Genomic DNA, 25,007 nt, shown 5'->3' with positions numbered 1-25,007 from the left:
AAAAAAAAAAAAAGTGTGTGTGTGTACGTACACACACACACACACACACACACACACACACACACACACACATACTGAATCCTCCTGAAAAGCAGGTGCTATGACTGATAAGGGTCTGAGGTGGATTTGTGTCAGGATGTCCTGTAGCAGTTGAGAACACTGAGAGTCAAACCTGGACATCCATCCTGGCTCCTGGATGCTACAAAGCCTAGGCCTCTGCATCCAGCCTCTGTACACAACACTATGGACAAAAGAGTCAGGGGGAGGCAGGAGGCCCTGGGCCTGGCTGTTCTCCTTCCACCCCTATCCCCTTAAAGCCCAGCGCTACTCCAGGATACTCCCCACACCCTTTGCAGTGGAAAAGGTCTCCTGTCCCTGCTGCAGCTCAGTGGATCTGATATCAAAGCACAGGCTCTGCTCCTTTCGGAGATGCTTTACTCACAGGATAGCCTAAACAGCGGTCACCCCCACAAGACACCCCTACCCCACTCCCATTTGCACAGGCCAGGCATGCACCCAAACCCAGACGGCAGAACTTGTTAAAAACAAACAAAACAGGGCCAGGGATTTAGTTCAGTGGTTCTGGCACCTGCCCTGCAAGTGCAAGGACCCGAGTTCAATCCCTGGTACCAAAAACAAACAAACAAACAAAACAAACCTGCCTGTTCAGAAACAGAATAAAACAAAACAACTCAGGATGGGAGTGGTGGTGGTGCAGAGCTGCGTATGCCAGCTCTGTAGTTAAGTGACTGATGACCACAGTGGAGAAAGGCTTGAACTCAGTGCTCTAAATTCTGTTGCATCTCTTCTAATATCATTCTTTCTCCTCTCAGGTTCCCTCCTGGGACTACTCAATCTGTGTCAGGAAACCCATGGTGGAGCCCCTCAGCCACTAGACTGCAGCTTGCGAACTGTCCCAGCACCTACTACTACCTCAGTCTCCTTACTGGGTCAGGTTGAGGCAGAGGTCAGGCAAAGGAGCTCAGCTCTGCATCCAGAGGAATGGGAAGCAAGTCTTAGCCCAGGACCTGGTCCCTTCTGTCGTGACACCGCTCCCTTTCCCTACCAGCTCAGATGTGCATTCCACAGCTTGTTACCTGCCAACCAGGTGGCCATACTGTGGGCAGCAGACCCACAGTGTCTCTCCCTCCCTGCCTCTTCAATGATTGCTGATTAAAAGCCTAACTGATTAGGAAGCTTAGAGCCCACAGCTGGCCCCCCTCCTCAGAACAGATTGGGGAGCACCTCCTTAGCATGTGCTCCAAGCCCTTGGGGGCCAGCTTGGACACTCAGCACTAGGTGCTCCACATGCATCCTCCCTTCACAGCCTGGAGCAGTTCAGGACAAAAGTGAAATTGAAAAGCTCAAAGTCAAGCTGCCATTTGTGGCCTCACTAGTTGTGTACCTCTGAGCATGGGGCTGTCTGCTTGGAGTGAGAACTCTTAACCTTGACCTTATATGAGACCCACAGGGATCTGAAAGCAGTGTGGCCAGGCTGGCTATATGTAGGGTCCCTTCTGCCTGAGCTCTGCCGGGCAATGCTGGGAGGCCTGATTCAGGGGAAGGGACCTCTCTCCTCACATGGACATGAGGTGGGCGTGGGTCACCTGAGTCAGTGAGGGTGGAGCTAGTGGAGAGGGGAGTTGGAAGTGCAACACACAGGCCTTAGGTCATTAGATGCAGAGCTCCTGTGGTACGGTGCCAACAGGCTCAGGGACACTGGAGGCCTCCTTTGGGTACCTGCTTCCTCTGAGGCTTAGGGCAAGGCCCTGCCAGGCAGTTTATTCAGCAGAGAGATATTACCAGGGCTCTGGAGATCACGGCAGAGGCAGGCAGGGCAGTGTCAGCATGGGCAGGCTCCTAGAGTGCTTGCTATGGAGGGCACTTGATGGGTCAGGAAGGCTTCCTTGGATGGCCTCTGGAGGATGTTCATCATTGTTAATGAGTGACGGGCTGTAGGCTGGAGACTCCTGGAAGAGAATAACTTCTCTGGCAGGGACACTGCAGGTAGACAGGGCCCACAGAAGTGACAAGACCTCTCCCTTCACCTAGAGCTAGCCAATGAAGCCAAGGACTTGACTCCTGTGTCCTGGGACCCTTGCTCCTCTTTATATGCCAGGGTCCCATTCACCTGGGGAAGGGGAAGCTCATGGATGGGGCCCTTCCCTCAGGCCCAGTATGGTGGGGCAGACAGAGTCAAGCTGGGTGGGGGTCAGGTTACCTTCCTTGGCCTCATGGGGGAAGGGAAGGTCCAGACTCTAGCACAAAAGGCCCTTGTGTGAGCAGCAGGCACCTGGAGGGGGATGGGATACAGGCCACTGGGCAGGACTGCCACTTGGGGACAGGCTAATATCCTGCTTAGGGACCTCTGAGATCACCCAGGGTAACAGTTGTGGCTGGGTAGCCCCCGGCTCTCCTAAGAGCCTAAGTGGGGTGTGGAGGAAGCTGGACTCATCTTGCCTTAGGCAGTTCCAGTGGGAGCCCCCAGCCTTGCCAGGTTGTTGAAATGTGGGAACCCTTCCCAGGGTCAGGCCCTAGGCTACAGCTCAGACTTCCTGGTACCTCCAAGGGCCCCTTTCCTCTGTTAGCCAGCAGCGCAAAGAGAAGCTTCTCCTTGATACTACTAGGGAAGCAGAGGTGGCTGCATGCAGAAGGGGTCCTGGCACATGGGAAGCACTGGCCACTGTCTGGTGAGGGGACAGCTGCTGCTCTTCTCTCTCGGTGCCCGGCCCAGAAGAGACCCCAAGAACTGTGAGGGGAGTGTGTCTGTGTCACTCATCCTGCTTGGCACTGCCCCCGGGACCCCTCACCTCTAGTTTAGTCATCATGTTCTGGAGGTGGGTAGATCTGAAGAGATGGACTTCCTGCCTCCCTACTCCACCCCAGCCCAAGACAAGGGATACCTGCCAAGGGCTATAGCCAGCCTCCACTCCTCCTCCAAAAACCATCCTGCTGGCCACATCCTGGCAGCCTGCAGCCCCCATCCTGGGCAGGTCTGACTGCACAAGTGGAAAAACACCGATCCCATAGTTTCCATGTGAAGTCTTCCCACTGTGGTCTCTCCTCACTGCAAGGAGGAGGGATACAGAGTGTGGTATGGGGGCCGGGGCCAGAGCCAGGGCCAGCCAGCTTCTCTGCTTACGCACCGGGCCTCTTGCCCATCCATTTCTCCCAGACACTACAGGGAGGGGCTGCTACTCCAGGACCCACAATTCTCCCTTCTTCCCTGTCTACCACAGGCAGCCAGAGGACTTGGCTAGGCAGAGGCAGGAGGGCCTGAGGGTTAGGAGGAAGAAGCAATCCATGGCCACTGAGTGCTCAGTGGTTGTCAGTTCTTGTGCTAGCCTCTGTGTGATCACCTCACTGGGTACTCATGATAGCCAACATTCTAAGGTCATGTGGCGAGGGCATGACAGGGCTGGGCTAAGAATTTGGGCTGGGGACCCCGGGGACCTGACTAATAACAGCTGAGTTCTGCATTTGGGGGCAGAGACTGAAGAATTCCCTGTGACCTTCCCTGGCATGGCTGCTTTCTGATCTCTGACTCAGGCTTCTCTGCTCCCAGGAACAGAACATGTGCTCCAGGAGTCCCCTGCTGTCACTCCTGTTGCTGATCTTGGGGTCCAGGATACAGGGCTGCCCTTCTGGCTGCCAGTGCAACCAGCCACAGACGGTCTTCTGCACTGCCCGCCAGGGGACCACACTGCCCCAAGATGTGCCACCTGACACCGCAGGCCTGTATGTCTTTGAGAATGGCATCACCACACTGGATGTGGGCAGCTTTGCCAGTCTGCTGGGCTTGCAGCTCCTGGATCTGTCACAGAACCAGATCACTAGCCTGCCCAGTGGTATCTTCCAGCCACTTGTCAATCTCAGCAACCTGGACCTGACTGCCAATAAGCTTCATGAGATTACCAATGAGACCTTCCGTGGCCTGCAGCGCCTTGAGCGCCTCTACCTGGGAAAGAACCGCATCCGCCATATTCAGCCAGGTGCTTTTGATGCCCTCGACCGCCTCCTGGAACTCAAGTTGCAGGACAATGAGCTGCGGGTGCTGCCACCACTGCGCCTGCCCCGCCTGCTGCTGCTTGACCTCAGCCACAACAGCCTCCCAGCCCTGGAGCCCGGCATCTTGGACACCACCAATCTGGAGGCCCTGAGGCTGGCTGGTCTGGGTTTGCGGCAGTTAGATGATGGGCTCTTTGCTCGCCTGCGCAACCTCCATGATCTAGATGTGTCCGACAACCAGCTGGAGCGTGTGCCCCCTGTGATACAAAGCCTGCAGAGCCTGACACGTCTGCGACTGGCTGGCAACACCCGCATTGCCCAGCTGCGGCCTCAGGACCTGGCTGGCTTAGCTACTCTGCAGGAGCTGGACCTGAGCAACCTGAGTTTGCAGGCCCTGCCCAGTGACCTCTCAGGCCTTTTCCCCCGCCTGAGGCTCCTGACGGCTGCCCGCAACCCCTTCAACTGTGTGTGCCCCTTGAGCTGGTTTGGACCCTGGGTACGTGAGAGCCATATCACACTGGCCAGCCCTGAGGAGACACGCTGCCACTTCCCACCAAAGAATGCTGGCCGACTGCTGTTGGAGCTTGACTATGCCGACTTTGGCTGCCCAGCCACCACCACCACACCCATAGTGCCCACCACCAGGCCCAAGGTGGAGGAGCCCACACTCTTGCCTTCCAGCTCAGCTCCCACGTGGCTGAGCCCCACGGAGCCAGCCACTGAGGCCCCCAGTCCACCATCTACTGCCCTACCAACTATGGGCCCTGCTCTCTGGCCTCAGGACTGCCCGGTTTCCACCTGCCTCAATGGAGGCACTTGCCGCCTGGGGGTGAGGCACCACCTAGAGTGCCTTTGCCCTGAGGGCTTCATAGGCCTATACTGTGAGAGCAGTGTGGGGCAGGGAATATGGCCCAGCCCCACACCAGATACACCAGGACCCCCCCAGCCTCTGCCCCTTGGCATCGAGCCAGTGAGTCCTACCTCCCTGCATGTGGGGCTGCAGCGCTACCTTCAGAGCAGTGCTGTGCAACTCAGGAGTCTCCGCCTCACCTACCGCAACCTGTCAGGCCCTGACAAGCGGCTGGTGACCCTGCGGCTGCCGGCCTCCCTTGCAGAGTACACAGTCACCCAGCTGAAGCCCAACTCTACCTATTCCATCTGTGTTATGCCCTTGGGCATTGGACGGGTGCCCGAGGGTGAGGAGGCCTGCGGAGAGGCCCAAACACCCCCAGCTGTCCTCTCTAACCACGCCCCAGTCACCCAGGCCCAAGAAGGCAATCTGCCACTCCTCATTGCCCCTGCCCTGGCTGCTGTGCTCCTGGCTGCCCTGGCTGCCATGGGGGCAGCCTACTGTGTACGGCGGGGGCGGGCAGCAGCTGTGGCTCAGGGCAAAGGGCAGGTAGGACCAGGGGCTGGACCCCTGGAGCTAGAGGGGGTGAAGACCCCCTTGGAGCCAGGCCCCAAGGCAACTGAGGGGGGTATGGAAGCCCAGCCAGATGGGCCTGAGTACGAAGTGCCACTCATGGGCTACCAAGGACCCGGCCTCCAGGGTGCCCTCCCTGCTAAGCCCTACATCTAAGCCTGAGAGAGATGGAATAGCTAGAGGGCCAGGCTCTCAGCCACCACCCTCTGCTGCCACACAAGGAAGTTCTCAGTGCATACCACAGGGACACATGCAGGGTGGGGCTCTGTGACCACAGCCAGAACCTGTCCCTCTCTGGGCCCTGGTCTCATCTGTGAGCTAGGGCAACCCAGGTGATGAGCTCTAACAGCCACCGGCCTGAGAGTCTGAGAGGTCAGTGTCTGCCAATTCTGCAGTGTGCAATCCGGAGTCTGGTGGCCCTGCCGTGTGCTGGTAACACAGGCCAGGGCCCCAGCCCAAAGACCTGGGGCCAGTGAAGGAAGCCCCTAGAAGGAGCAGGTGAGGACAGCCCTGTAGCTCAAGCCTTGCCCCAGAAGCACAGGAACATGGGAAACTGGAAAGGAAGGTGCCATGGGAACGTGTGGATTTGCTTCTGTTTTAGTTTTAAAAGTATATTTATGAGATCCTTTCCCGTTTATGCTGGGAAAATGTTTTTCAAACTCAGTGACAAGGACTTTGATTTTTTAAGATAAACGATGATATGAAGGTTTTTTGTAAGAAAATAAAAGATAAAAGACACGAGTGTTTCTTGGGGTTGGCCCAGGGTAATGGAATGGGTGCAGGAGGGTGTAGAGGGCCAGCCCTCTGTGGGCAGCTGTGGTGAGGCACCTCTCCCTCATAGGCACCGGGCCTGGGCCTGGAATTGCTGCTTCCTGCCTTCTGCTAACTGGAGTCACAGTGCCTGTGTTAGGCTGGGAGAAGTATATAGCATATAAGGAGCACAGAGCGATCCCTAGAGAGGTCATGCCCTCCTCGAGCAGGTCACTTTACCACCTGCTTCCCTCTGGGGAGGAGGCTCCCTTCAGCTGACTCATTCTTGGGCCTCACAGCTAATTCTAGAGCCAGGTGGCCTCCAGAGCCTTCTAGCAAGTCCTAGGCTAGCCAGGTAGTGAGCTTGGCCCTAGCTCCTCCCTGCTGTCTCACTGTCCCCTGGCCATGTCTCAGCTAGGACGTCCCATTTCGCCATCTGTGAAGAAGGGCCCTGGTTGGGGGGAAGCGTGTATCCATCACTAATTGGTGGGGAGGGGAGGGATGAGCCAGAGCTGTTAGTGGCAGGCTTCGGGCCGGGCCAGAAGGCCAAGTCTGGCCTGCAGATGGAACCAGGCTTGGTGGCCCCATGGTTCTCTACCCCTGTACTGGGGATGTGCTCAGATGCTCCAGAACCCATAGGGGTGTTTTTCAGGAGAGCTGAAGGTTGAGGTGTGACAGGCAGGTATGTGGAGAGTAGCAGTGACCTGGACTGGGTGCAGGGATCTTGGGGGCAGTAACATATAAGCACCTTTTCCTGTTATCCTCCCGAGGGTGAGAGGGGTCACAGCTCTGGCTCAATGGAGCTGGACTTTCAGAGGCCCCAAGCCAGTGTCCTGTGGGTCAGCACCCTGGCCCGCAGCCTCATCCCTGATGGGAAGGAGGCTGCCCAGCCAGGCCCAGGGAGCACGCCCTGCGGCTCAGGGTGTTGATGTCAGCACCGAGTCAGGCCCAGCCACGCGAGGATCTGGATTCAATTAGTGGCTGCTGAGGGCTCTGGCACAATGAGGGAGGCAGTGGGCGGCAGGTCATGCGGGCAGTGGGTGGTGGCAGTGGGCCTGGGTGGGGCCTCTTCTTCCTGAAGTGGTGGGGGCAGCGGCAGCCCAGGTGGGTTTCCTGTAGGCCTGTGTCCTATTAGGGCAGTGCCCGTGAGGAGGCCTCCCCCTTCCCCACCAACCCTGTCAAAGGGGCCTTTGTGGGTCTGTGGCTGCTGCAGATACAGTGGCTGCTGAGTAAATGTTTTTGCTACAAGGCAAACCTGGTTGGGTGGCAGGAGACTCAGGGAAAGGGGCCTTCCGGGAGCAGTTTTCAGAGTGTTCCATCCCCAAATGGGCACTAAGCCAAAATGCAGCCCCTACCCAGGTTCATCCACCGGTTTCAGGCCAGGGACCAGAGGCAGATGTGGGAATGTGCTCACCCCCATCACTGGATTCTGACTGCCACAGGCCTGTGCCATGCGTGCTGCACAAGCAGTCCTCCCTCTCCCAACAAGCCCCTGCACAGAGGAAGAGTGGCACCGCAGAAAGGTGGGACAGGAGCTTGCCCAGATCCCAACATCCGCTCGCGGCTGATGTGGGGCAACCAGCCATGAAGGAGGGAGTGTGGCATACAATTTCCCCCTCTCAGTTCATACCCATCTCTCCTGGACCAGAGCATAAGGCTCCACCAGTCCCTCTCATCCCCGCATCTCCACCCTGTGCCATGCACGGGGTCTGGCACACACAAAGCGCTAGGCAACCTTCTAAGGACGAGTAGGACGGCTTGGTTCCCAGTCTCCTACTCTGCTCACTGTGCCACACTTCCCTGTAGACACTGCACAAACGGTGGTGAGGAAGGAGATGGGCACCACAACGGCAGCCTCTGGGATGAATGAGGAGGGGGACAGGGCATGTGCCTGACCCCTGGCCCCTACAGTTCTTAAGAGCACACACTGTTCTGCCCAAACCAAGGTGGAAAAATCTGTAAAATGGAACAATTACAGGCAGCTGAACAGACACAGATGCCAACCTTCCCCGAGGCTGTGCCCACAGCTGACGCCCCGTGCACTTTCTGTCTTCCGTCTGTGGGGACTCTGCTTGCAGAGCGCCTGGGAGGGAAAGAGACCCATCACCTCTCAGAAGAGCCTGGAGGCTGGCACGCATTCTTGGCCTCCATCAACTTCACGGAGGTTGGAGAGTCCCAGGTCCTTTTCCAAGGGTGCCAGCCTGCTGGGGTAAGGGATCAGGGCTGGGAGATGGTGGGGCGGGACACTGAACTGCACCCAGCTGGGAGTGATTTGAGCAACTCCAGTCCTCCCTGGTCCTTCGAGGCTATTCTTAACCGCTGTAATTACAGAGTCAGCCTGGCCAGTGGCACCGTGGGGTCTGGGCATCATTAACTATTCCGGGGGCCACTCAGGGGCTGGGCAGTGGGGAGGGACCCATAACCAAAGGTGAAGCTTGGAAGGCAGGAAGTGGTGGGAGGAAGAGTACTGACTGCTGATGCCAGGTCCCTGGGCAGTCCTTCGAGGCTATTCTTAACCGCTGTAATTACAGAGTCAGCCTGGCCAGTGGCACCGTGGGGTCTGGGCATCATTAACTATTCCGGGGGCCACTCAGGGGCTGGGCAGTGGGGAGGGACCCATAACCAAAGGTGAAGCTTGGAAGGCAGGAAGTGGTGGGAGGAAGAGTACTGACTGCTGATGCCAGGTCCCTGGGCACAGAGCACCTTTGCTGTGGGGCTCTAGACTGCTCTGATTCCTCCAAGGCAGGGGGGCCCCAGCCGACTCCTTTCCTAACTCCCCAGATCCAGAGTCCAGAAGGCTGACAGCAACCTTTTCTCTTACCTGCTGAGTGGTTTCAGGAAAGGCCCTGCATGCCACTCAGTCTTGCCTTCCTCATCTGTAAAACTACCTCACTGACATCCTCCTTGGGTCTTAGAGTAGGGGATGGAGGGTTCTGTCCCCGTAACCATTTCCCCACTCTGGGGGGCTCTCAGCCAGAGAACCTATGAGCAGGGTATCTTACTGGCACCCTACAGTCCTCCTTGTCTCCAGATACACTCCCCTTGCTACTCCTGGGACTTGGGATGTTCCCTGCCCCCCTATGACTCAGTTTCCTCAGTTGTGAAACGCAGGAAAGACGGCACTGGGTGAGCTAGCCATGCTGGCTCCAGCATTCCCTAATCCCTCTGCCTGAGAGAGCCCTCGCCAGACAATCTGTGAGTCACTGCTGAGACGGGCCGAGGCACCAGAACAGGGACCAAGTCCCTGCCTCCTTCCCTACAGATGGATCGCCAGACTGCTGAGACGGGCCGAGGCACCAGAACAGGGACCAAGTCCCTGCCTCCTTCCCTACAGATGGCCTGGCTAAGTCTCTGAACCTCCCTGAGCCTCAGTTTCCTCAGCTGTAATGTGAGTAGTTGTGTGGACCAAATGGACTGGTCCCTTGTAAGTGTCTTCCACGAGCCTGCTGGTGGCTGGCTCTAAAGCCACTGTAGACCAAGGCCATCTCTGCACAAAGCTGCTCAGGTAGGCAATGACACGGCAGCCTGTGTTAAAAGGATGAGACACCCTGGACCTCCCATGCTGCCTAGGCACCAACTCCATATGGGGACAAACCAGGGACAGCCATGTGGCAGTTACTGAGTGAGCCTCACAAACCCTGGTGGAGTCCAGGTCCACCTCCCAAACCTGCCCATCTGTCCCAGTGTCACTCCATGTCCACCTCCCATCATTGCCTCAGGCCTGTCTAGATCCTGAGGCCCATGGAAACACCCACAGCAAAACCAAGCATGTTCCTGTGCTTCATCAATGTCACAAATGCAGGTCACAGCCCCCAAGCCATGAAAGCAGCCCCTTGGTTGAGGGGTTGAAGGTGAGAGGGTAGGACACACCCACCCACTCAGCTATTCCTGCTGGTAAGGGCTGGAGCTCTTAAAGGCCAAAGTCCAGGCCAGCCTCAAACTCACTGTGCAGTCCATCAGTTCTCAAACTCAGGGATTCCCTTTCCTCAGAATCCCAAGTGCTGGGATTACAGGAATGGGCCACCATGGCCAGCTCCACAATGCCAGATTTCTTTTGCAGAGACCTTGCAGCCCAGCTCAGGTACCTGTACACTCAGGTGACCAGCACTCCACACTGACAGGCTGGGTCAGGAGCCCTTATCCACAGCACTATCCAAGCCCTGGGGACACAGCCCCCAACCCCAGCATGTCACATGGCCTACCCAGATGAGGTGTCCAGGGTGAGGGAGGCCAGGGCACTGGAGAAAAGTCGAGTGTCCCAGAGTTTCACTTCTCGATCACGCATCTGTAGGGAGGGACCAGAGAGAGGGTCAGAGGAACCTGGCCCTCAGCCCCACCCCAGGAGTTCCAGGAACTCAGCACCTGAGGGTGCAGCCTAGTATAGGGCACCTGCCCAGAGAAGTCGGGAGTCAAAGCCAGGGAGGGAAAATTTGGATATTCATGTCCTGCCCCTTTAAGAACTCTTAGGTGACAAGGGACAAGGGGCAGCTCCCTTCTTGGACTTGGTCCCTATAGGGCCACCACAGCTCTCAAGGTCAGGCTTAGCTATTGCAAATGGAATCTGCCAGTTTTCCACAGCCATCAGTCCCCTGGGGTTCTGAGACCCAGCTCCACAGCCAGGCCAGCCAGGCCGTATATGGATAGGCCTGAAACTGGCCAGTAGCTCCCCACCTCCTGATGGCTTCACTGCACCTTCTTGGGGCAGGAGCTAGACATGTCTCCATCTGGTGGTACCTTCCTCAGGCAAGAGGAACCCTTACCTGGTTGAATCCAGTGGACACAAGGTGCTCCTGGGAGCCTGTCCAAGCCAGCCGGCTATCCTTGCTGTTTGTGTGGGCTTGGATGCTCTGCAGAAGGCAAGAGATAGTGCTAAGCCACCAGGTCCCCTATTGGGCATTAAGGCCCCCCATAGTGGGCTGGAGCCAGGGGCACCGACCTGAGCATCCACAGATGGCAAGAGGGGTCAGATCAACTTCCCCTAAGAAACCCCTATGGCTGGCCAGGATATGAACAGACAGGATGACCATGCCATCACCATGAAGGCAGGTCTGCATCCAAAGCCCACCCTGGCCACCAGGCTTGGTCTCAGGGTCTGTCCTCCTGAGAAGTCTGCCAGTACAGCCATGCTCACTGAGGCCAAAAGGCAGTAGCTCTCAGTTGAGGTCCTCATTCCTGTGTTCTGGCTGTGGCCCTACACCCAAGACCTGTATGACCCTGGAGGGCCCACACCTCCAAGAACCTCATTCCTCTTGCCTACAAACAGGGCTCATGGTGCCTACTCCTGGGGGCTGTTGCATGGATGAAATGGGAGAAAAACCGGGCCTTGGCTAAAGCACCATGCAAATCACTGGATTAGGAGGATTACCACTGCCTCCTGATGCTGCCAGTGGGCCAGAGGGAGGGGCTGGGGCCAAGCTCCAGGGAACATCCCAGAGATGGCGGAGTGGTGGCCCCTGTGGCCTCCTGAGGTACTGGAACTGCCTAAAGAAAGGCTCGTGGCCCTCAGGAAGGAGGGAAGTTCACATCCTGGGCAGGCGGCCCTGTCCCTTTGGGCCCTGGCAGGGGAAGCCAAGGGGGCCAGAGGAAATGCAAACAACTCCCTCCCAGTCACCCTGGCCCTTGGAGCCTGAGACAAGGACCCTGTTACCAAAAATAGCTCACCCCAAGTGTGGCCGGCCTCCTCCAAGCTTCCCACGATCTTGGGAATGAATGAGGGAGGGAAGCAGCCTCAAAGAGCTGGCCCAGGGCCCCCTCCCCAGCCCGCAGAGGCCGACCCCAGCGTGGGAGAGCACTGGAAATGCTCCGCATCATGTCACTCAAGGGGATTTTTTCTCACTGCTCACTTCCCACCCAGCCAGAGCAACACAGGAAGTCAAGACTAGAGCCTGAGAATCAGGGATGCATATGGCTCTCCATGTAAGAGGGGTTGGTGGGGGAGACAGGACAAGGGTCAGGCACTACCCAGCCCTGCCCTTGACAACCCCAAGTGAGTCAAAGTGTCACTTGGGCTCCTATCTTCTCAGTGTCCAAATATCCTTTGTGTAAGCAGCAAACCAGATGGTTCCCCACTGGTCTGCATATCATTCATTCACTCAACAAACATGGGAAGCCTCCCAAGCCAAGGACTGTGCCAGGCGTTGGCAGAGGGGCTGGATAGTTCTCAGAGGATCAAGAAGGTAGGTGAAACCAGGCATGGTGGCGCACGCCTGTAATCCCAGCACTCGGGAGGCTGAGGCCGGAGGATCGCTGTGAATTCAAGACCAGCCTGGGCTACCTAGTGAGTTCCAGGTGAGTCTCAACTACATAGTGAGACCCTGTCTCAAAAAACCAAAACAAACAAAGAAACAAAAAAAACAAAAGGTAGGTGAAGCAGGGTTGCTAACTCATTTTTTCTTTTTTTTTTTTGGTTTTTTGAGACAACGTCTCACTATGTAGTTGAGACTCACCTGGAACTCACTAGGTAGCCCAGGCTGGTCTTGAATTCACAGCGATCCTCCTGCCTCAGCCTCCCGAGTGCTGGGATTACAGGCGTGCGCCGCCACACCGGGCCTCATTTTTTCTTTTATAATATAAATATTCAAGCTGCATACTGTATTAGGAACTAGAAGATATGGTGAGCCAAACAAATAAGGTCCCCAAGCCATGGAATATACACATTAGGGAGGCGAGTTGGACCAGAATGGAGTAACTACACTGTTACACATTACTGTACATGCATGCCACTGTGGAGGGAAGTAAAGGTCAAGGAAGCAAGCTCTGAGCCAAAAGCCCAGCCCTGCCCGAGTCCCCTGTCCCAGGATGAGTTATGCAACACTACTGTTCCTCAGTTTCCCCGTCTGTAAAAAGCACTATACAAGGCCCTCCCGTTTGGAGGACTGTCAGAAGGAGTTAACACTTACAAAGTGCTCAGGCCTGTGTCTGGAGCAAACGTGGTTTTTTTAAAGGCTGATAATGGTATAACTGGGGCATAACTGAAATCAATGTAAAGTTATCATTGGAGCAAGGATGGGAGGAGCAGCAAGTATGAGCCACACAGGGTGGAGATCTAGTGTCTGAAAGTCAGAGACTGGAAGCAGAGAGGCTGGCCAGCTGGCAGACGGGGCCAAGGGAAGGAGGCCCAGGTTAGGCCTGCAGGCCGGACGTATGAGGCCTGCTATTGAGCGTTTTCCACCCAGAGGCACAGGTTGGGGTGGCCTGCACCTTGGCCCACATCTCCTGGCTTCCTGTTTACATGAAGAGAAACCAGGACCCAAGGAGGAGAAGGTGCCCACCTAGAGTTGTCTAGCAATGTAGCTGCACCCCTGTGAGCTGGGGTCTGTTATTTCAGTCTGCAGAGGAAGGACCTGAGGCTCAGAGGTGAAGATCTGCACAATCACAGCTAGAAGGCAGCAGAGATAGGACTGGGGAGCCAGAGCACCACTGCCCTCCTACAAGTTCTCTGTTCCCCAGAAAATATCTCTAGACCAGACTACACTCAGGCAGCACCAGGCTTCTTGGCAGAGGAGGGGCTGCTAGGCTCTGAGAATAGGGAGAGCATCAGGGAAGCCAATCCCTGCTATGGGCACACACCTATGCCACAGGAAGCAGAGGGGTCAGCAGGCACCTTTCTCCTCCAATACTAGATCACTGGAGTAACTTCAAATTACAAAATTGGAGCTGGGCTGTGGTGGCACACACCTGTAATCCCCTCACTCTAGGAGGCTGAGGCAGGAGGATGGCAGGTTCAAGCCCAGGAATTTAATAACTTAGTGAGATAGTATCTCAAAATAAAGAAGAGTTAAAAAGGGTTGGGTATATAGATTAGTGCAAAGGCCCTGGGTTCAATCTCCAGTACCACCAAAAAAAGAAAAAAGAAAAGGAACATTCTTTTCTCACCTTAGTAAGGCCTGAGCCTCTGAGAGAAACCTTCCCTCCAGATCTTGAGTCTCAATTTCCTAGGCACAGGGAAGGCTGCTGCTGGAACCCAGGCATCTGCTACCCAAAAGTCCCAGCTCTGTCATTAAGAGTCCCCTTGGGAAGCCACTGGGAGGTCAGGGTGCCAGGTTGACTCCCAGAGGCAGGTTCTGCCAGGAGATGGCCTTTGTCCCCACAGCCAACAGGCATCCTGCTCATGGAAAGAAGCCCAAAGAGGGCCTTGCTGGTTCTCAGACCTTGGACCAAAGTCCACCTCCTACCTAGCCTTGGAAAGAGAATGGGAGGGGTGACAGCCAAGCACCACCAGCCGGAGCGGGGGGCATACCCAGCTACTGTGCACCCAATTCCCAGTGGCATAATAACACTTCCTGTGTGGGGCAGGGTGGTTCTAGGGGCAGCTCTGGGCTTCTTCCTAGGGTGAAAGACCCACACACACACCTAGATCCTGGACCAGACTCAGTGCTGAGCCCTGGATGTTCATCCTCATGCATGCCCCACCTTGTCACAGGGCTATAGTTCAGGAAGCATTGACACCAGCCCAAGAGAGAGGTCCAAGGGCTTTCTGGCCCCTTCTCATCCCTGACCAGGGCCCTGAGGCCACACCAACCCTGAGCATCCTCCAGCCTCAGGCTGCTGCTTCCCTGTACAGATATGGCTCCAATGGGCTCTGGCTCAGTAAGGGGGCAGCAGAGGGCCCTGGGGAGGCTCATTCCAGCCTGGCCCTGACACTGTGCTGTGTGACCTTGGGGCAGTGACAAAAGTCCTGGCCTTTAGTGTACTGGCCTGGACAACAGAAAGAACCAAAGGGCCAACAAAGTCCTGCATGCTAAGTGCCCAGGATATAAGGAATGGTCATAAACACAATCTAAAAATAAAGTTACTCAGAAGTTACCCAGCTACTCAGAAGGCTAAAACAGGCCAGGCATGGTGGCTCATGCCTGTGATCCCAGGGCTCAGGAGATTGAGGCAGGAGGACTGCCATGAGTTCAAGGTCAGCCTGGGCTACATAGTGAACCTCACAGTAAGACCCCATCTCAAAATAGCCAAAAAAACCAAAAACATCAAAAAAAGAAGGCTGGGCCACGGATTTAGCTCAGTGGTGCCATCGCAAGAGCAAGGTCCCAAGTTTGATCCCTGATACCAAAAACAAAAAACAAAACAAAACAAAAAAGCCATGGCAGGAAGATCAAAAGTTTGAAGCCAACCTGAGCAACATAGTGAAACACCATCAAAAGTAAATAAATATTGGGCCGGGGATTTAGCTCAGTGGTTCCACTGCCTTCCTCGCAAGTGCAAGGACCCGAGTTCGATCTCCGGTACCAAAAAAATTAAAAGTAAACAAATATAACACAGCAAGTCTCAGGTTTGAACAAGAGGGGACTGCCCAAGGTCCCCTTCTCTGAGCTTTGGTGGCTGTGTCAGGAGGACTCCCCCCTACATAAGCAGCCTCCAGTCATAATCCAGGACTCAGGTAAGGTGAGACTCAAAAGATCAAAGGTGGAACAAAGGGCAGCACACCCTTCCTGACACTCAGCCATGGCCCTGACCAGGCAGAAAGAGGGATTTTAGAGAAACCCTACCACGAGGCCTCTCCCTGACTGGCCCCTCAGCTCATATGGACCCTGGCCGCCAGCAGTGGTTTTCCTAATAGAAGCCAGGTGTGGGCCAGATGCCCTGGGCGGAAGTGGGGGCAGGGCTGTGCGGAGGGCGACATTCCAGGCCCACTGCCCCCGCACCAACAGGGCGGTGGGGAGGGGGGCGCCCACGCTCTTCCCAGGTCTCCTCACCCAAACCCCTTCAGGGGACTTCCCAGACTCGGATTCCCGCACTCTTTGGAACACAGAGCCCATTGGCTGGCAGCCACTCCTGCTCCACCTCAGCCTCACCACCTCCCGCCCCTGCTGGAAACGGAGGGGGTGGTGTGAAAGGCTGGAAGGAGTGGAAGAAGAAAACACTTGGGGAGGGATGCTGGGCCAGCACAGCACCCAGTCAGGCAGGAATGCAGGTGCCCATGTGCTACCCTAGCCAAGACCCTGGGCAGAGAGGGCTCAGGACTCTCCCTCTCCCTCTCTCTGTCTTTCTTTTCTTTTTTTAGAACAGGGTCTCATTTTGTAGTTCAGGTTGGCCTTGAACTCACCATGCAGCCCAGGCTGCCCCTGAACATCCAGTAATCCTCCTACCTCGGCCTCCTGAGTACTAGGATTATAGGCAGGCATCACCATGCCTGGCCTTCTTTTTTTGTAAACCAAGGCTTGAAAGTCAGTCAAAGAAAGCTACCAAGTGAGTCTTACCATCTGAGCCCACACCACCTGAGACTAAAATGCCCACAGGGCCAGGGACCAGGCAACCAGCATTACCAGGACACATGGCCATGGTCTGGCCAAATTGCTCTGCCAGGCTCTACTCACCCGTCTTCAACGAGAGAGAGAGCAGAACTGACTTTTCCTTCCTGGCCAAAAAGCTGTAATCTGCCACGACTGGGTTTCTGAGGATGGGGCACAGGGGCTCCCAGGCTACCAGGTTTGGGCTGGAGGGTTATCCTTGATCCTGGGTGGAGGACAAGTACTAGAAGTGGCAAGAGGGGCTATCTGTAGTGGAGAGAGAGGCTACTCCCTACAGCCAGCAGTAGGACCTCGTACTTCACCTCTCTGGGAGAAGCCTCGATTTCTTGAAAGTTTTGTGGGTGGCTTTGTTTTGCTTTGTTTTTTTCTGAGATAGGGCCTCCCTATGTAGTTCGGGCTTCAGCCCAAGACTGGCCTCAAATTCACAGTGACCCTTCCCCCTCAACCTCTTGAGTGCTGAGATTACAGGCATGTGCCACCATGTGCAGTCAGAAAGCTCTTTTGGGGGGGGAGGGCGTACCAGGGATCAAACTCAGAATCTTACACTTGTGAGGCAGGTGGTGGAACCACTGAAGTAAATCCCAGGCCCTAGAAAGTTCTTTTGAGAAGCATAAATTCATTCAACTCACTGCTTAAAATTCTTTCATGGTGGTCGGGGATTTAGTTCATTAGTTCTACCGTCTGCTTCACAAGAAGCGTAAGGTGCCAAGTTCGATCCTTGGTACAAAAAAAAAATTGTTCGGGGACTTCACATGCCCTGCTTCCCTTTGTATCCCTTGGTGGAATCCTGGGACAAACTCAACCTACCTAAGGCCATCTGCACATGTCCCCCTGACAAAACCCAGGCCTCAGCTCCAAGGCCAGTTGCTCTGAGAAGCACGAAACTCTCAAGAGAAGCCTCCAGCAGTTACCAGGACAAGACCCATGTGTCTAGCTCATTGGCTGCTGCCCTAAGATCTCTGTGAAGGGCCAGGGATTTAGCTCAGTGGCACTGTGCCTGTCTTGAAAGCACAAGGTCCTGAGTTAGATCCCCAGTACTGCAAAACTAAATAAAAATAAATCTCTGTGGAACAACAATGGCTCCCTGGGGTTTCACATTTGCTGCATGAACCCAGGTCCCAAAACTGTTGGAATTCAAATGGCCACATGCACCTAGGCACAGACATAAAAAACACTACAGTTCCAGGTCCTGTGAGCCTGGCAGGCCCTTGCCACCCCAGGGTTCTCTGATGCCTAGGGCATGGGAGAGATGGTTCTTTTTGGATACTCTGCAGCTTGTCTCTGCATGTGGGACAGGGGAAAGGTCTCAAAGGAGGGGAGGAAATTGGAATCCCAAATCTTCCTGAAGTCACAGATACCTCATCGACTGCTTATAGCAGGCTGGCTACCCCCCACCCTATGACCAAAGCCAGGCCCTCTCAGGACACAGCACTGATTTCCCAGAAAGAGATTCTATTTTATTTTGCGGGGGGGTACTGGGGATCAAACTTGGGCCCTTGCACTTGCGAGACAGGTGGTGGAACCACTGAGCCAAATCCCTGGCCCGGAGAAAGAGATTCTAGCAGCAGCCTGAGCCTGTCCTTTCCCACAATTGTGTGACCTCTGGGTCCTCAATTCTATGGAGGTGTCCACTCACCCACTACTCACACGACTCACCTGAGAGGCCTCAGGCTTTGCTCTGGGGTCAAAGATCCGCAGCTGCTTATCCTGGAAGAGCAGGGAGAAAAAAACAGAGCATGCAGTTAGAGCCAGCCTACCGGGGGTCAGCCTATCTCCCACCCCCAGGTTCCAATCAGCCGGTGCCCCAGTATACAGGGCTGGCACTACACACCAGGAGGCACTCCCCCAGCCCAGTTCCTGCTTCCTCCTTCTTGTGCAGGAGCAGGTCAGCTTCCAGCCCAGTCACTTGGAAGAATACATGCTGAGCCAACAGCCCGCCTTCCTGAACACCTGCTATGAGCCAGGAACATCACATACACAGTCCTCATCTCTCCAGCAACCTTATGGAAGGGTGCCATCACTGTGGCCCCTCTACAAGCACAGAAATGGAGGTCTGGAACCAAAGTTGAAGCTACAGGGTGCTTCATGTGTGTCCAGTCCTGGGCTAGGCCCAGCCTGGCTCATGGGATGACATCATTTCTGCACTTAAAGAACTTTTAACCAGGAAGATGAGCTAATTCTTCCTAACCATCCACTTGGTGCAGATAAAGATCCAGATTAGCCAAGGACAAGGATGGAAAAAAAAAAAAAGAAAGAAAGAAAATAAATGCCCACACTTCACTTAGGTCTTTATTTCTGTGGAGTAATCTGTGTGTGTGTGTCTGTTCACACAAGCATACTTACATAAAGTACAGGTGCACAGGCTCAGCAGTACAGCAATTGCCTGGCATGTATGAGGCCCTAGTTTGAATCCCAGCACACACAAAAAAAGAAAGAAAACTGGGCATGGTGATGCACACCTATAATTCCAGCTTTTGGGAAGCTGAGGCAGGAGAATTACAAGTTCAAGACCAGCACGGGCTACATAGCAAGTTCAAGGTTCAAAAAAAAAAAAAAAAAAAGCTAGGCCTGGTGGAACATGCCTGTAATCCCAGCACATGGGAGGCTGAGGGAGGCAGGAAGGCTTGCTGCAAGTTTGAGGCCAGCATGGGATACAGAGGGAAACTCTGTCTCAAATAAACAAATAAAGTAAGAATAAAAAATAAAAGTTGACATGGTGGCACACACCTGTAATCCCAGCACTCAGGAGTCTGAGGCAGCACTCAGAGGCTGATCCAGGAGGGTCACCATGAGTTCAAAGGCCATCCTGGGCTACACAGTGAGTTCAAGACCAGGCTGAACTACACAGCAAGACTCTGCCTCAAAATAAGTAAATAACTAAATAATTTTAAAAAGAAATAGGGCAGAGTCTGTACACACTATTTATAGGCCAGGCAATAATTAGCAGTAATAAATTGTTAAGTGCAAAAAGGAAGTTGTAGAATAACATATCACAATGAGTCTACTGTGGTCAAAAATAAACCAAAATCTCTATTTTGGATACCATGTTCCTATAGGTTTAGAAAGTGTAATGAGCAAAGAGAAAGGTCTTGACCAGCACAGGTCAATGTGCTGATGCCAGGTGCAAGAGATGGGGAATGTAGGGGCTGATCATCATTTTCCTTCCTTTCTTTCTTTCTTTTTTTTTTGAGACAGGGTCTCACTATGTAATTCAGGCTGGTCTTGAACTCACTATGAAGCCCAGGCTCTCCTCAATTTGAAGGGATCCTCCTGCCTCAGCTTCCCAAGTGCTGGGATTATAGGTGTGCACCACCATTCCTGGCTCAGCATTTCTTTTTGTATGTTAGCACAGCTCCATTTTGTTTCAATCAACACAGGTTCTTATTTTCATATTTTGAAAAATTACAATTTGAAATTACAATATGATAATCTGGACTTCATTAAAACTGAAAGTTCTGGGCCAGGGATTAAGCTCAGTGGTTCCACCGCCTGCCTCGCAAGCACAAGGTCCTGAGTTTGATCCTAGTACCAAAACAAAAGAAAACAAAAAAAACCACAAAAAACTGAAAATTCTGGGCTGAGTGGCTGGGGGTAGACTGGGTGTAGAGCTCAGGGGTAGAGTGCTTGCCTAGCACACTCGAGGCCCTGGATTTGATCTCCAGCATCGGGAACATTTTTTTTGAAAATTGCTTTATGGAAAACACCGTCAAGAAAACAAAGTGGTTCTGTCGCCTGCCTTGCAAGCACAAGCACAAGGTCCAGAGTTTGATCCTCGGTATCAAAAAAAGAAAAAGAAAACAAAATGTCATGTAATACTCTACATTAACAGAAGCAAGGACAAAAACCATATGATCATCTTAATAGACACAGTAAAAAGCACTTGACAAAGTCCAATACACATTCATGATAAAAACTCAACAGAAATTGGAACAGAAAGTATTTATCTCAATCTGATAAAAGCCATCTATGAAAAACCAACAGCCAACATCATACTAAATGGACAAAAAACTGAAAGCTTTCACTCTGAAACCTGGAACAAGACAAGGGTGTCCACCATCACCACTCCTGTTCAATACAGTTCTGGAAACTGCAGCCAGAGCAATTAGATAAGAGAAAGAAATAAAAGGAATATGGATAGGAAAGGAAGAAGTTAAATTGTCATTATTTGTGGATGACATGATACGCTCCATAGAAGACCCCAAAATCTCCACCAAAAGACTTCTAGAATAAATAACCAAATTCGATAGCATAACAGGACACAAAGTCTACACTCAAAAATCAATAGCATTCCTGTACACCAATAACAAACTCACTGAGAGAGAAATCAAGTAAACAACACCTTTCACATAGCATCAAGAAAAAAGAAACATGTAGGAATCAAACTGACAAGGAAGTGAAAGACCTCTTGAAAACTACAACACTTTTAAAAAAGAGACTGAAGAGGATATCAGAAAACTGAAGGGCCAGGGATTTAGCTCAGTGGTGCCACCACCTGCCTCACAAGCGTAAGGTCCGCAGTTCAATCCCCAGTACCAAAAATAAGTAAATAAATAAATAACAAAATATTGCTATATTAAAGAAGCCTTACCAAAAGAAACACATGGTATATGATTCTTTACTTTAAAAAGAGAAAAAATTAAAGATATCCCATTCTTGAATAGGCAGAAAAAATACAGTGAAAATGGCCATACTTCCAAAACTGTTATACAAATTTAATGCAATCCCAATTAAAATACCAATATCATTCTTCACAGACAGATAGAAAACAATAAAACAATTCATATAGGACCACAAGAGACCTAGGATAGCAAAAGCAATTCTTGGCAACAAGGCCAAGGCAAGAGGCATCACAATCCCTGATTTTAAATTATACTACCAAAGCAATTATGATAAAAATTGAATGGTACTAAGGGGTTGGGGATTTAGCTCAGTGGCTGACACTTGCCTTGAAAGCAGAAGGCCCTGAGTGTGATCTCTGGTATCAAAATAAAAAAAATTTTTTAATGGTACTGGCAAAAAAAAAAAAAAAAAAAATCCAGACCCAATGATGAATGGAACAGAAGATACAGAAACAACTCTGAGCATACTCAGCTACCTTATCTCTGACAAAGGGGTCAAACACATTCACTGGAAGAAAGACAGCCTCTTTAATAAATGCTACTGGGGAAACTGGCTTTCCACAGGCCAAAAATTGAACCTAGACCCATTTCTCTCACCATGCACTAAACTAAAATTAAAATGGATCAAAGACCTAAATACTAAAACAGAAACACTGTTGGGTATGGTGGCATTTGCCTGCAGTCCCAGAACTCTGGAGGCTGAGACAGGAGGATTGCTGTGAGTTCAAAGCCAGCCTGAAGCACACAGCAACACCCTGCCTCAAAAAACAAACAGGGCCTGGGATTTAGTTCAGTGGTGCCATTGCCTGCCTTGCAAGGCAAGCACAAGGTTCGGAGTTTGATTCCCGGTACCAAAACAAACAAATAAAACCAGGGGCCAGGGATTTATCTCAGTGATTCCGCTGCCTGCCTCACAAATGCAAGGTCCTGTGTTCATCCCCTGTACCAAAAACAAAAAGCCCAAAACACGTAATCTGCTGGAAGATAGAATAGGTAGAACTCTTAAAGACATAGGTGTAGGTAAAGATTTTATGAATGAAACTCCAATTACACAGAAAATATTACAAAGAATCAATAACTGGGTTTGTATCAAATTGAAAAGCTTTTACATAGCAAAACAAACCACTAGCAAAGTGAACAGACAACACTAGAATAGGAAATAATTTTTACCAGCTACTCCTCAAAGGACTAACATCTAAAATATTTAAAGAACTAAAACAAGGACCTGAGTTCAATCCCCAGTACCAAAAAAAAAAAAAAAAATCAGATTCTCCAAATTAAAGACACAATCCAAAAACAGCCATCTGAAATGAATATACATGAACACACATGAAGATGTAGAACCACAAAATAAACATATGAAAAACTGTTTAACATCACAGGTCACGCAAGAAATGGATATTAAAACAACACTGAGATTCCATGTCACACCAGAAAGAATGGCTATTATCAAGAAATCAATCAAAAACAAATCCTGGCAAGGCCTTGGGGAAAAAAGGAACCCTTCTCCAGTGTTGGTGGGAGTATAGACTGTGCAAACTATTGTGGAAATCAGTGTAGAAATTTATCAAAAACCTAAAACTAGAGGTTCCATTTGACCCATCTGTTCCCCTCCTAGCTATCTTCCCACAAGAATTAAAAGCACTGTGCTGGGGATTTAGCTCAGTGACACTGTGTCTGCCTCACAAGTGCAAGGTCCTGAGTTCAATCCCTGGTACAAAAAAAAAAAGAGTTAAAAGCATCATACCACATACACACACACACACACACACACCCCTGTGTTTAGAGCAGCATACTTTGTAATATCTAAATCTTGAAAACAGTCCATAGACCCACCAACAGATAATTGATAAAGAAAATGTGGTATTTACATACAGTGGAGTACTACTCAGTCATAAAGAAGGATAAGCTTGAGTCATCTGTAGGTAAATGGATGTACCTTAAGACCTTAATTTTAAATGAAATAAATAAGATATACAAGTTTAAAAAAAGGAAAATGAAACCAACAGGCTAGGAGAAAATATATGCCAAACACCTATTTTATAAAGGATTAATATTTATAATATACAAAGAGTACTTAACTCTACAATAAGAAGACAACCCACTCAATCTAAAATGGGCAACAAACCTGAAGGGACACCTCAACATACACAGATGAAACATGAACGTACAAAAACATGCTCAGCATCACATTATTAGAAAACTGTAAATTAAAACAATTTGACAGGGGCCAGGGATGTAGCTCAGTAGTTCCTCTGCCTGCCTGGTAAGTGCAAGGTCCCACGTTCAATCCCTGGTACCAAAAAAAGAAAGAAAAGGAACCATAAAACAATTTGACAGCAACACATATCTATCAGAATGGCTAAAACCCATAAAACTGACAATACTAAATGCTAACAAGGATTTGAAACAGCAAGAATTCTTATTCTTGACAGATAGAAACGTAAAATGGTACAGCCACTTTTGGGGGAGGAGTACCAGGAATCGAACTCAGGGGTTCGAGCTTGCCAGATGGGCCCTGTGCCGCTGAGCTACATTCTCCGCCCTGGTACAGCCACTTTGAAAACTCTTTTAACATGTGACCTAAAAACCGTGCCAAAATGAGTGAAGAACCATGTTCACAGCCAGGCACGTCTGCAATCTCACCACTCTTGAGATACTGAGGCATGAGGATTACAAATTCAGGCTCAGCCTGGGCAACACAGTGACTTAACCCCTTATCTCAAAATGAAAAGTGAATTGGGAATATATAGCTCTGTGCAAAGCCCCTAGGTTCAATCCCCAGTACTGAAAACAAAACAAAATACATGTCCACATAAATGTTTATAACAGCCTTTTCTTTTGTTCTTTTGGTACCGGGGATTGGACTCAGGCCCTTACACTTGCAAAACAGGCAGCAGAACCACTGAGCTAAATCCCTAGCCCTAACAGCTTTTATTTATAATTGCAAAAACTGAAAGCAACCAAGATATCCCTCAATAAGTAACTGGATAAATAAACTGTGGCACATTCATACAAGAGAATATTACTCCACGATAAAAATATAGCTAAAACCTAAAATCATAAAACTCTTAAATGGAAACATGTATAAGTAGAAAGAAAGAGCAAAGCAAAGCAAAGCAAAGCAAAGCAAAAAGAAGCTTCATGACATTGAAGTGATTTCTTGGACATGACAACAAAGGCAGAGGCAAAAAGAAGCCAAAAACCAAATGGGAGCACCTACCTCAAAAACTTTATTTGTTGGGCTGGGGGATTTAGCTCAGTGGTTCTGGAGCCTGCCTCGCAAGCTCAAGAGCCTGAGCTCAATTCCCGGTACCAAAAAAGAAAAAAGAAAAAGAGAAAAACCTTTTTTTTGTTCATCAAAGGACACAGCCAGTAGAGTGAAAAGCAATGTACAAAATGGGAGAGAATATTTGTAAATCCTATGTTTGATAAGGGATTAATACCAAGAATATACAAAGAACTCCTACAACTCAACAACAAAAATCAAGTGCTTCAAGGTCCTGAGTTCAATCCGCAGTACCAAAAAAAATAAATAAATAAAAAATAAAAACAAGTAACCTGACTAAAACAATGGGCAAGGGACTTCTTCAAAAGAAGACACATAGTGCCAGGGATTTGGCTCAGCTGTTCTGCTGCCTGCCTTGAAAGCACAAGGGCCCAGTACCAAAAAAAAAAAAAAGATGATACATAAATTGCTAAGAAGCACATGAAAAGATGCTCAACATCATGAGTCATCAGAGACATGCAAGTCAAAACCAGATGGGCGTGGTGGTGTACACTCAAAATCCCAGGACCCAGAAGGCAGAGGCAAGAGGAGGTCAAGGTCAGCCTGGGCTACCCAGTGATACTGTCTCAGAAAACAACAAAACAAAACAAACAAAACCACATACTAGCTCACACTCATGAGGATGGCCGGCTATTAGAGAAACAAAAATAATAAGTGTTGGG

General features: G+C 51.3%; 2 protein-coding genes across 6 annotated transcripts in view; one reads left to right on the top strand and one right to left on the bottom strand.

Annotated features, from left to right (window-relative positions):
- The window catches only part of Vasn (vasorin), a 10,735-nt gene extending 4,580 nt beyond the window's left edge, over window positions 1–6,155 (top strand). The window contains exon 2 of the mRNA XM_010644081.3: window positions 3,566–6,155. Coding sequence (XP_010642383.1) covers window positions 3,575–5,587 — 2,013 coding nt within the window. The 5' untranslated portion in view covers window positions 3,566–3,574 and the 3' untranslated portion in view covers window positions 5,588–6,155. The remainder of the gene's footprint in view (window positions 1–3,565) is intronic.
- LOC104876175 (coronin-7) overlaps window positions 1–25,007 on the bottom strand; it is a 93,960-nt gene that overhangs the window by 52,405 nt on the left and 16,548 nt on the right. For all 5 annotated transcript variants that reach the window (XM_010644082.3, XM_010644086.2, XM_010644085.1 and 2 more), the window contains exons 7-9: window positions 18,094–18,144; window positions 10,942–11,028; window positions 10,384–10,466 (exon numbers count right to left, since the gene is read on the bottom strand). In XM_010644082.3, the coding sequence (XP_010642384.1) occupies window positions 10,384–10,466; window positions 10,942–11,028; window positions 18,094–18,144 (221 nt within the window). The remainder of the gene's footprint in view (window positions 1–10,383; window positions 10,467–10,941; window positions 11,029–18,093; window positions 18,145–25,007) is intronic.

Source organism: Fukomys damarensis, unplaced genomic scaffold (assembly GCF_012274545.1).
Source record: "Fukomys damarensis isolate Sample0158 unplaced genomic scaffold, DMR_v1.0_HiC HiC_scaffold_34, whole genome shotgun sequence".
NCBI lineage: Eukaryota > Metazoa > Chordata > Mammalia > Rodentia > Bathyergidae > Fukomys > Fukomys damarensis.
Note: the sequence above shows the minus strand (reverse complement) of the source record. Positions and strands in the feature narration are given on the sequence as shown.